We start from the raw sequence: 12,195 nt of genomic DNA, 5'->3' as shown, positions 1-12,195 counted from the left end.
TTGAAAGTAATTTTTAAATAACATATTGCTTGCCATAGGCAAATTCTATTGTACTTGTCGTGAGAAATTTGAAAAACGAGTTTAATTTATAATTTTTAACACAATGACCAAATCTGTAAACTATACGTGTATGTGATTGTAAAAATATACAGAGCAATTCTCTCTCTCTCTCTCTCTCTATATATATATGAATATATATATTTAAATTTGAATATCTAGACATATTATGATAAAAAAATATTATGTGATATTAAAAATGGAAGAAAATAACTTAAAACAGATTAAACTTGTAAAACGGTGTTGAATTAATTTTTTTAAAATATATCAATTGGAAATTGTAGAATTTAGAAAAGAAAGCCACTAATTCTACGTTTTAGCTGTATTTTTATTATTATTATTTTAAGGAACGGAGATGGCATTTTCACATTTATATTGTTTGCCGGATTCTCCGGTTTGGGGTATTTTTGTCCGAATAAATGGGCCTTGGATGGTCCTAGGCCTTGGCATTGCTCAAAAGTCAAAGTATAAAGAAAGAATTATTAGCTTTTATTTTTTTTTATTTTCCGAATCCTACACTCCATCCAACCCGGCTTGGGCTCTCCGCACAAGTGATTTTGATACCAAATAACAGGAAGCGCTTCAGAAAAGGGGCGAAAAAAAAAAAAGAAAAAAAGAAGAAGAAGAAGAAAAGGAGTTGTGGGTTTTGGGAGTTTGATGCTCCATTTGTAGGTTAAGGATCCAACGGGGAAAATACTATTGTTCCAAAGAGCATGTAGTAAGGTGGTCATTTGAGGAAGAAAATCTTTATTCGAAATGGAAATGGAAATGGCGGATGGGATGGAAAATGGGTTTAGTGGTTTAAAGTGAGAGATAGTAATAATAACATTATTATTATTATTATTATAAATGAATAAATAAGAAGTTTAGTTTAGTTTAGTTTTGACTTTAAAAGAGAGATTTACATATCTATCCGTCTATCTGACTAGCATCATCAGCTGGGGATCGGATCGGAATGAAAGAGCTGGGCTTTCTCATTGTTTATGCAGCTGCCTTCTATGCCTTCATCATTCATCGTTCTCTGCTACTCTCTCGCGGTGCGCTACTCTTTCTCTCACTCTTCGCGCACTCTTATTATATTTTTATTAATTTCATTTCATTTTTAACGCTTTTGTTTTTCTTTTCAAAATCATTTCTCGTTTTGTTTGTGACCATATATTTATGTTTAACAAGCAGATCACCACTCCAAACTCTTTGGTCTGCGTCCTGGTTGGCTCTTACCAAATTCCCTCAATGTATCTTCTTTCTTCTCTCTTTCATAACATATATATTCACTCCCATAATTTAACTACTTTGAGATCGATTTTAGTTTAGAAAAGCAACTTTATACGTAATTTTAGTTTTATTTCTTTTTTCCAACAATGTTTTCTACTTGATATGTACCTGTTATTCTAAAATATGGCCTTTGCCTATTCTGCTAAAAGCTTACACATTTTATGCATGACCAATTAGGATGTCTCTGATGCCCAATGGAGAAACTTTCGGGGAAATTTACCTCTACTTTCTGTTGTTTTGGCCATTTTTGCTTTCGTCGCCAATATGTCGAGGGCATATTTCCATTTTAAAGCAAGAGGGATGTCTGTTATTTGGCTTTTAATTTCCTTGATATATCTATCGTATCTGCATGGTGCATGGTAAGTGCTTCTTTTGTAACAATTTTTTGGTACCGTAATCCTGAACATCAACTAGTGTGTTTGTCTGACCTTTATCATTTTCCCCCCTTTTTCTTCTTCTTAGCATCATTTTCATCCTCACAATAGCTTCAATAAATTTTCTTCTAGTAAAGGTGCGTCTTCTTTCAAACTCAAATCCGTAATACAACCGCAGTTTAATATTATTTATTATTCTTTGTATTATAATTATAATTTTTATTTATCACAGCGTTTTTCATCGATTAGATTGCTTTATTCCTATTGTATAGTTTTATACTTTTCATTTAGGGTAATAATGAGCTTGGAGCAATGATGCTAGCTTATGTCAAGGGGCCATTTCTGACTTTGTTACGCTTCATCATATTGAATCTATATTCATTGCAACTTTTGAAAACTATTTTGTGCACTGCACATTAAGGTATGGGGCACTGTGCTTCCTTAAGCTGCAAGTAGAGACATGGTAGTTCAAATAGAGAGAGCATGCTTTCTAGTCCTTTTATTGCTACTATAGAAACAAAGGATTTCTTTTCTAGCATTCATTGTGTGTGTGTGTTGCAATAGAAATAATTTTGTCCATGCTCTTGGTCAGATTATTAGTATCAAGTTTAACACTGATAGAAATTAGGACTTACATGTGCAGTACCTCTGTTCCCAAAAACTTCAGCCATTAGGAATTGAGTCCAGCTATGTATAACAAGCCAACACAATACATTTTTAACAAAATTTATTTATATATATGGTGAATTATTGTCATTCTATTTTAACAGTTTTCTACTGTTTCATTACTGTTCCATTAACAATTATAAAAGTCAAGTAATGTTTCTTGTTTTGATGTATCACAAGATCCATGTTTATGCAGATAGTCGCGCGAACAAAGTACTTCTCATTTGTATTTTGGATTTTCAACATATTTTTTCTCCTGTGCAATCGTATTTATGAAGGATATTCATTCTCTGTATTTGGGTGAGGGTATTATTGCTTTTGGTAGTTGAGATTTTATGAAAGCATGGCATATACTCTACTTATTTCTTTGTTGTTGGTTTTGCATAGGCAACATTGGGCATATTTGGACAACTTTCGGGGAACCTTTCGGTGGCATATATGCTTTAATTTTGGTATTTTACTTGTTAATCTTTCAAGATTATAGTTTTTGATCCTTATTGAAGCATAATTTGTATTCATTCTTGGTTCTCACACAACATATTCTTTTTACTTTTTTATTTTACATTGTTGGAGCTTGATGTCTGCAAACTTATATGTGACCTAGTATTTATATAACCGGATATGAAGCACATGCAAGCCATTATTTTGTATATAATATCCATGAATCACATTGACAATGTTTTTTTTGAGTCAAAAAATGGTTGACATAAGTCCATTAAGCCTGGTTTTGAAGTGGTACTTCCATTTGCTCGATTTTTAACAACCTAAATTGCTATGAAGTGTATTTCCGTCTCATAAGCTTGTTTACTGGATTCTGAAAAACAGTGACTGGAGATTTATCCCTTTGATTGAGGGAGACTTTGGAGGGTGCACTTTTGTATTTGCAAGGAGCATTTGTAAAAGTCGATAGAGTGGGTATTGCTTTGATGAAAATGAGGCAGTGGAAGCTTATAGAAGTGAAGGAAAGGAAGGAGTGCCGTTTAAGATTGACTTTGAGAAAGCCTATGACCATGTAGATTGGGATTTATGGACTTATGTGCTCAAGTGAAAGAATTTGACCATGGATGAAGAAGGTGGATGCGGGGGAGTTGAGATGAGTAAAATTTTTTTGTATTTCTTAATGATAAACCATGGGGTACATTTAAGGCTTCAGAGGGTTGAGATAGGGTCATTTCTTTATGCCTTTCCGTACACTTAGTTGATGTTTGTGTAGAAAGGAGTTATGTACTTAGGACTCTGTATTAGAAGGTTAGTTTTGGGAAAAGATTAAGTTGAGGTTTCAGATTTGCAATTTTCTAGTGATGCTGTTTTGTTGATTCTGTGGGATAAGGAAGATTTCTCAAATATGAATAGGATATTGGAAGTATTTACTGTGTATTAGTTGGATGTTTTGTGGGTGAATGGCTAATTAATTAACCTGGCATCCTGTTGGGTGGAATTTTCTCTGAAGTAGGGAGGCAGGTTTACACAAGTGCCATATCTGTTGTAAATTATATGTAAATGTTTACATAGATAGTTTACGAAAAAATGCAATTGATGTCAATTATATTGATTAGGATTCAATTATGTTAATAGGTAAGTTTGACTTAGTTTCTAATGTGTTAGTTTCTAATGTGTAACTTAGGTTGTCTATTATTTGTAATCATATTCAGTAGCATGCAGAAAACAAAAATGTACTCTTCATGGTATCAGGATTCTTACCTAGGATATTTTTTTTCTCTAGCATTTCCATTTCTTATTTTTGTGGTCTCTTTAGAGTTCCAGCTGTGGTTTTTGGAAATTTAGATTGATGAAAGAATTGTTATAGGAGGGTTGTGGAGGAGGGTTTTAAAGACAATTTGGTTTCTTTGCAAGTGGTGTCTGAAGCAAAACCTTACAGTTTTTTTTTTTTTTTTTTTTTTTTTTTTTTTTTTTTTTTTTCAATTTGGTTGGGGAGATTCCTTTAGGAGCAGGGATCCTTGGTTCAAGGATATCTAAAGTTCATATGAACTTCAATCTAATCATTTGAACTCACTTATGGTGTCTAGAGGATCTTTTTGAAATCCGTGGAAGTTTATATCACGGGGTTATCCTTAATCCATGTAAAACTGGTTGTCATAAGGGGTGACTTGCGGATGTTTGTAGGGGAAATCTTTTCCATCTCTTCTCTTTTTCCTAGATTAAGTGATAATCTCGTTAAAAAGAACCATCTTTTTTGTCATTGAGCTCAAATACTTCTATTTCTTAGAAAGTTAACTTTGTTGAGGAACCTGAATGATGGAGAACCACAGATCTTATTTCTTTGTCGTCAATGCTTGATGGGGTTGCATTTAATATTATATATGTATAAAAGATTTGTGGATATTGGAATCTTTTTATATCTATTCATGTCGATCCCACTTTAACTCCTTGGTTGATGATCCTTTTGATCTGGGACGAGACCTTTTCAGACCATAGGGAGGATTTGTGAAGATTGAGGGCCTGTTGTCTGATTTCTGGTGTGTAATGTATAGGAAGTGTATAGAATTCTCTGACCGTTGGTTCCTTCATTGTGAGATGTCTTTGAAACTGTGGTAATGTGTGTTAAATGAAGCAGGAATTGTTTGGGTGATTCATCAGTCGTGTAGTTATATATTTCACAACTTTAAAGGTTTCGAGAGTTGTTATTATGTTTTGTACACTTGTCAACCAGATAGTTGTTCTGAGCTGCATTCTCTTGGATGGATGGTTTTTCTTGAAATTGTATAGTTTATATGCATCAGATGTTTGTTTTTCGTTTCTCTCTTTCCTAAAGTATACTTGATATATTATTAAAGTACAAATTCTTTTTTGGATCTTTGTTTGGTGTTCTGCTTGAGGGAGGCTAAAGAAAGGTACCTCCTTAGCACAAATGGCCCATGCAGTATCAATAATCAGTTAGGCAGTGTTTAGCATGGTTTAACACCTTAGAATGAATATGACACCACTCATAAGATTAAGATATAGACTAAGGGATTCATGGTGGATAAACTATGGCTGTTGATTATCTTCTATATTCTGTTTTAACTTCAGGAGAGCAGCACTTCACTTTCATTTGCTTCTCACTAATGAATTAAGTTTTTCCATCTATGATGGCAGCATGAGATCTAATCTAACTGGAAAAGCTATATGATTTTGATAGCAGCAAATCTTGTATTCACTTTTATGATTATCTTTCCAATCTGATTGTTTTTGCAGTTGCTTTGCGCATGATCAGCTTCGGTTATGATTACCATTGGGCAAATCAAGCTTCTCGATTTGATTATGAGGTGTATTCATTTATGCTGTGACTTTCTCTTCATCTATTTTTGTAATTATGTTATGCCATACCCCGAACCACACAATGGTAATTACGGAGCATAGTTCTTAAATGCAAATGATAAAGTTTTTACAGCCGTTTTATATTGCAATTGTGCCTGTGAACCTGAAATTTCTGAAGCAATGTGAATTAAGTAAATGCAATGCAAGAAAAGGACGTGACATGTTTGATATGAACATACAGTGAAAAACTGACATGTGTATTTTCATTTCAAAGTTATATTTGCTCTCATAAAATATAAGTCATTATGGTCTTTAACTGGGAGTGTACCTAGTCATCTCTCAACAGAATATGTTTGTAGGATAAGGCCAGGGTCAGTTGTGAGTCTTCTCTTGGCTTACATTGTCACACTAGAGGACCAAAGGTGATGATGTAGGACAGGTGGGGAAGAAAAGAAAACTGAAAATTCAAGATAGGCTCTAGTATCACACTAGAACAATTTTAGAAATCACTCCTAAAATCTCTAGTATCATGCCTAGTTTTGGTTCGCATCACACAAAACCAGAGAAACTAATGTCAGAAAAATACTTGTATTATTAATCAACTGTCTAAAAAGTTACAAGGATCCCTATTTATAATAAAACCACCTAGCAACATTAGGAAACTAAAATAATAAGAAACCTAATTAAATAAGGAAACTAATTAATAAAAGTTTCTAAAAACATAAGAAAACTAAAATACTAAATAACTCTAATTAAGTAAAATAACTAAATTAGACTTAGGCTACTAGGATCCTTGAAAGGCAAATAAGCCCATCTTCATCCTAGATTATTCCAAATCAAAGTTTGGGCTTTAGAATCTGTTTTCCTTTCTTTGATAAGTTTTCAAAGGTTGTTTCCAATTTGCAACAATTTATTTTTTCCATCTTGCATCAGGTGAACTTTTCATAAACATAACCTGGGGCCAAAACAAAATTACTAAAAGCTTCCACAGACTTTTCAATCCCAAAAAGAATAATCCAACAGTTAATGTACCTTGCTGGAATGAACCCATTTGATATTAGTACAGTGGTAACATGAAGCACTCAACAAAGCAAGTTACATTCAAAAGCAACAAGGAAACAGCTTACAAGCAATGATTGATGCATAAAAAGTAACTCTTAAATGTTGTTACCCATGTCTGTGATCTAGCCCAACAATTGTTGACCAACCATGCCCCTTTTAAGTGCCTTTTGAGCCCTTTTCAATATGACACAAATAAACATCAAACTACATGATGAGACACAATGAATGTTAGAGAATAGGATAATCTGCTAATTACATAAATGCCTTGATTCTTCTCCCAAAAAAAAAAAAAAAAAAGAAATAAAAAAGAAAAAGATTAAAGAAAACAAGAAAAAAAAAAAAAAATGAACGTAACAAACAAGCAAAAGGCCATTTGCTTGATTAATTATTTTGAGCAAGCTGGTTTGGTCTTTTACCAGCACAACCCAGACATTGTGGAGTGAGGTTCTTTCTTATAGCCTTAGGGTGTGTTTTGGACATGCTCTTTTTTATAAGTACTTCTATTTTGTAGCGCTTTTTATTATGAAAAGCACTTTACAAAAGGTAGTTGGGTATTTGGTTATAAATTATAAATGAGGCTATTCTGGGTAGTTTGAAACTTTAATGCACCAAGTGTTTATTTTATTTATTTACTTATTCATTTTGCAGCATTTATTAAGAGAAAACCTAAAGTAAGTGTAGTGTGTGATCTTTTTTGAATTAAAGAGTCTTTTGCCAAATACATATTGAAGTGGTGTTTTTGGTCTCTCTCTTTCTCTCATGGAAGCACTTACAGCTTCCAAAGCACTACCAAACATGGTTTTAAAGTTCATATGTAGTTGAAAATTGTGCTTTCATAATATTCAAAGGTGTTATTTTATCCATTTATGAGATGCACATGGTTATTAATTACAAGCAGTGTTTATGGTATTATGCTACCCATCATAGCATTAGTTTATGTACAATATGACTACTTCACTTTTTATTTTTTAATTGAAATTTGGTACTCAACTTCTTTCTGGTTCTTAAGTTGACACAAAAGCATGCTTACTTAAGATTGATGCTGGTTTTATGCTGTTGAGTATTAAGGATTTAACTCTTACCTCCCAGTTACGTTAACTTTTATGGTCTGTGATTGCAGAAACATACTCAACGTTGCCATATTTGTAAATCGGGAAAAACTTGTTACCAGGTTTTACAGGTTAGCTTAGCTTCTATTTAGATATAACTCCTAGTATTTTCTGGTGAATTATTGTCATAATTTTCATCTTAAGGAAATTTGCTGGTTGTTTTTATTTGTATTTTTACTCAGGAAAGAAGTGTCCCAAACGACAAGTTTTCCTTTAGTGTATACCTTTCTTATTTAGTCTATGCACCTATTTACGTTACTGGTCCAATTTTAAGCTTCAATGCTTTTGCTTCACAGGTTTGTCACTTTCATGTTTGTACTCTACTGCTCTCCTTCTAGTATGAGATATAGTGGAAAATATTGATGTTTCAGTCTCTGAAATAATATTTACTAGTTTTAGATGTTGCTGGATTTTTTACCTAGATATTTTTGTTTGTCATGGGAGGACTTTTCTTTTCAATAGGAAACTTGAGCTTTTATTAATAAATACAACCGCATATTTGCTGCTGATAATCCAGAAGATTCAAAGACCTTAGAAGAAGAGTCATATATGAAAAAAAATTGAAACAGGCTTTGCAAAAAGAATAACTTAGAAGAATCTGTAGTTCACATTCTTCTATCTGAGAGATTAGGATGAAAAATGATCCGTTGAAGTAGCTTTAAAAAATAATTCAGTTATATACATCTGCATTGATTTTGGAAAAAATGAAAGTTAGATGTTGTTTGATCAATTTTGACACAAGAAGCAAAGAAAATGAATGGTAGCCATGGGTATATGTTTTATTCTAGTGTTGCACAGAAAAATCGGATGATAGCCATGGGTACATGCTTAATTCTTGACCTGTAGCTTGTCAGGAGTTTATTTATAATTTCTTGCAGTTATTCCTTACATGATGTGTTTTTATTTTATTTTATTTTTTATTTTAATTTTTTAGAACCTTATCAAATTACCGTACTGCAATATTCTTTCAGCTTAATGTGCCTCAGAACAATTTCTCACCTACCGATGTGGCTTGGTATGGTGTACGTTGGATTTTCAATTTTGTCCTTATGGAACTAATAACACATCTATTTTATTACAATGCTTTCGCGATCAGGTGATTCTTTCTAGAGTTCATATATACACCTTTGATTGTTTTAGAAAAGTTATTTAGTTACATTGTCTAGTTATGTATATCTCCCTCTGTGTTTTTTAGTGGTATGTGGAAACATTTATCTCCTATGGATGTGTTCATTATTGGATATGGGGTAAGCAGTGATCATTAAAGCAATGCATTTATAACTTAGTTTATTCTAATTTTTACGTTGTTTCTTTCGTCCAATTGTAGAGTCCGAACTACTTCTTAGCATCTTTTGACCTTAATTTAATTTATTATTTTTTGTTTTGTTATGTCGTCTAGGTCTTAAACTTCATGTGGCTAAAGTTTTTTTTGATATGGCGGTATTTTCGGCTCTGGTCACTGGTACATAAATTTGAATTTAATTTAATTCTTTTGTTCTGAATTATGGTCTTCTCTAAGTGAAGTAATCCTTTCTGTAATCTTTGGTAGTAATGTCAACCTCTAAGATTTAATGATGATGTCTGTCTTCAAAACTTTTTCAGATTTGTGGCATTGAGGTCCCCGAGAACATGCCAAGGTGCATAAATAATTGCTATAACTTGGAAAGCTTTTGGAAAAACTGGCATGCTTCCTACAACAAATGGCTTGTCAGGTGCAATAACTCTTATACCTTGATTCTCCCGCAGTCTTGCTCCTTATTATTTCCTGTTTGTTAATAAATAAATATGGGTTTAGGTATATGTACATTCCTCTTGGGGGATCACAAAGGAAGCTACTCAATATATGGGTTATATTCACATTTGTTGCCATATGGCATGATTTGGAGTGGTAATTTTAATATTCCATTTTGTTTTTTTCTCTTTCAACATGTCTTAATCTTCTTTAAAATAGAAGCAGAAAATTGTTTAATTGACAGTTCAGTTGAGTCATTATTGTCTTGACGTCAGGAAGCTTCTTTCATGGGCATGGTTGACATGTTTGTTCTTTGTTCCGGAAATGGTATTTAAAGCAACAGCAAATTCATTTCAGGTGCCCTTTATCTTTTTGCCAATCTTTTTTGTTCTTATATTTCATCAAATTTGAGGATAGCGGTTCAAGTTTTTAACTTCCTGTACATTGCTAAATTTTTGTTGCTGTCCTTGTTTGATCATGATTTGGATTTTATGATGCATGTCTTCAGCACTCAGACATAATGCTAGAATTCCATGTTTGCATGCCTTCATCCACTCATGATTTGAATTGATTCAATGTTGCATCCAAACTTTACTGAAAGCATCTCAACTTTCATTCTTTTAAGCAACATTCTGAACTTTCCTGGCGGATGCTTCTAAAATTTCAAAATAATCGTTTAGAACGGTTTGTGTTCTTTATTGAATCCAGAACACTGATGCATTTCAACAGCTATTCCATGCTGCATAATTAGAAAAACATAGGTCTATAGCTTGAATTTATCCTCTGACTAGAAGATAAGTGCACTAGACCATCTGCCAACATTGAGTTTGACACATGCAGGTTGGGTTGTTGACTTGCTCTGTTACTTGAATAAGAAGTCATGCTTTTATACATATGGTAGGGTTTTCTTTGCAGTGCATGAGTTTCATATCATTGTTGTCCTTCCTCTCTCTTTTCTAACGACATCATGATTATCTTGTTTGAATTGCCTTCCCCCCCCTGTCTCTCTCTCTCTCTCTCTCTCTATTAATCTTCTTCTTCTTATTTATTTTTATTTTTATTTTTTTTCAGGCCAAGAGTGCTTTTGGCCATTTTGTCCTTCGTGAACTGAATGCCGTTGCTGGTGCTGTTACGATCACATGTCTCATGGTTTGCCCCTTATGATTAAGGCCAAAACATTTTTAATGTTTAATAACACAACTTTTGCAATTCCTTATAATCTAAATTATTACATTCCTGAATGGTTGAAGGGCAATATCAAAAGATCAAGTTACCAATATATATATATATATATATATATATATATTTTTTTTTAAAATCAAGGATCATGGTGAAAATTGCCATGAAGCCAATCTGCAATAATTGTAATTTATAATTCTGAATCCAACAAAGAAAACATTTTGTGAAGCATCTTTCAGAGACGTACATTATACAATTGAACAATCCCTTTGTTTGCCTTTCAAAACCTAAATTGGTTGAAAGACATGCTAGTAACTTTGTTACAGAAAATGAGATACAATGAGAAATCCAAAAAGAAAGTAGTTCTTTTATGCTAATGTAGAAAATGAACATAGAAACCCGTTATATGCATTGCTTGTTGCTAACTTGCATATAAAATAATTGGATTTTTCTGTCAATATGAAGTACAGAAGACCGTCTTGATGAATAGAAATAAAACCTTTTGTCTGCTTTTTTTGCTGTTGTTTTATGACTGAAAAGTGTTAATTTTGAGCTTATTCTGCAGTTTGTATTTCGTTTAGCTCTAGGAATATCATGTCCACTACTTTTTGGAGAAAGTACCTTTGTTGTCTAATTTGTTCATGGCAGGAGTCTTCCATAAATTCCTTTGATTTCTTGATACCTACCTTTGAAGATATTTTCGTGTAGATCTTTATCTCTTCTAATAGAAGAGTTTTAATAAGCTGGAATCGCCTTGTTATACAGGTTGCAAACCTTGTTGGTTTTGTCATTGGACCATCAGGAATTAACTGGTTGGTTTCTCGATTCCTTAGAAAAGATGGTACGCCTAAATCTCATATCCTGTGTCCCTGATTTTCGTTTCCAAATGCAGCAAGTTAACATGATATTCTTTCACTCAGGACTACCTGTTCTGGCGGGAATGTTTGTGACTTTTTATGTAGGAACAAAGGTAATGCAATATTTTACACTGTGGCTATGTTTATTGGTATTATTTTTGAGTTTTGGTTATGGTTGCAGCTTATGTTCCACATCCATGAATTCAAGCAAGGTAGGCACTGAACTCGTTGGCCTGTGAAGTTCATTACTTGCTCCACATTGCTAATTGCTGATCTGCCAAAAATTATTGGTCTCGACGAGTTGTGGGTTTGTGCTGAAGGACCTTAATTCAACCAAGGAGATTTCCTGGGCAATTTTATTTCCTTGTTATGTCATCTTAGCTGTAGAGTTTTGAACGCACACACACAGAGGAGGGGAGTGCTCGCTTTATTTGAAAAAAAAAACAGGCATTTTTGTGTGGGCTATAGAGTAAAGCGCCCACCTAAACAGAAGCTGTCAAAAAAGCGAGTTGGATTGGATTAATTGATCTGTGTTTTATTTCGCTTAAGTCACAAAATTTAGCTAATATCTGTGGTGAAATTTAATTGATTCACTCTCTGCCTAAGCAAACCATACGAATGTCAAC

The 12,195-nt window shown here is 33.3% G+C and overlaps 1 protein-coding gene across 9 annotated transcripts; it reads left to right on the top strand.

Moving 5' to 3' along the window:
- Window positions 1-556: 556 nt before the first annotated feature.
- On the top strand, window positions 557-12,162 carry LOC107415801 (membrane-bound O-acyltransferase gup1). 9 transcript variants are annotated; one of them, XM_016024194.4, is made up of 20 exons: window positions 559-863; window positions 987-1,094; window positions 1,234-1,292; window positions 1,510-1,691; window positions 1,795-1,843; window positions 2,569-2,672; window positions 2,760-2,824; window positions 5,568-5,638; window positions 7,813-7,872; window positions 7,984-8,097; window positions 8,773-8,897; window positions 8,997-9,048; window positions 9,201-9,263; window positions 9,404-9,513; window positions 9,597-9,689; window positions 9,809-9,890; window positions 10,605-10,682; window positions 11,478-11,553; window positions 11,633-11,682; window positions 11,751-12,162. In XM_016024194.4, exons 2-20 carry the CDS (start codon window positions 1,013-1,015, stop codon window positions 11,790-11,792), a joined length of 1,557 nt encoding a protein of 518 aa, XP_015879680.3. In that variant the 5' UTR covers window positions 559-863; window positions 987-1,012; the 3' UTR covers window positions 11,793-12,162. The 9 variants fall into 9 exon arrangements, 5 of the variants coding, with proteins under 5 accessions (XP_060672342.1, XP_015879680.3, XP_015879679.3 ...); XM_016024193.4 differs by having other exon boundaries at window positions 559-1,094; XR_003055650.3 differs by lacking the exons at window positions 11,633-11,682; window positions 11,751-12,162 and adding an exon at window positions 10,374-10,430 and having other exon boundaries at window positions 558-1,094; window positions 11,478-11,516.
- Window positions 12,163-12,195: the final 33 nt, after the last annotated feature.

This window comes from Ziziphus jujuba, chromosome 4, assembly GCF_031755915.1.
Source record: "Ziziphus jujuba cultivar Dongzao chromosome 4, ASM3175591v1".
Taxonomy (NCBI): domain Eukaryota; kingdom Viridiplantae; phylum Streptophyta; class Magnoliopsida; order Rosales; family Rhamnaceae; genus Ziziphus; species Ziziphus jujuba.
The sequence above is the reverse complement of the archived record's forward strand: the minus strand, read 5'-3'. Positions and strand labels throughout refer to the sequence as shown.

What these genes read in the sequence shown, in the direction of transcription:
- LOC107415801 (XM_016024194.4), top strand. Translation starts at nt 1,013, where the DNA reads ATGAAAGAGCTGGGCTTTCTCATTGTTTATGCAGCTGCCTTCTATGCC. An exon ending in TACAACAAATGGCTTGTCAG is followed by an intron (nt 9,514 to 9,596) that starts GTGCAATAACTC and finishes ATATGGGTTTAG; the next exon opens with GTATATGTACATTCCTCTTG. An exon ending in CTTTTTATGTAGGAACAAAG is followed by an intron (nt 11,683 to 11,750) that starts GTAATGCAATAT and finishes TTATGGTTGCAG; the next exon opens with CTTATGTTCCACATCCATGA.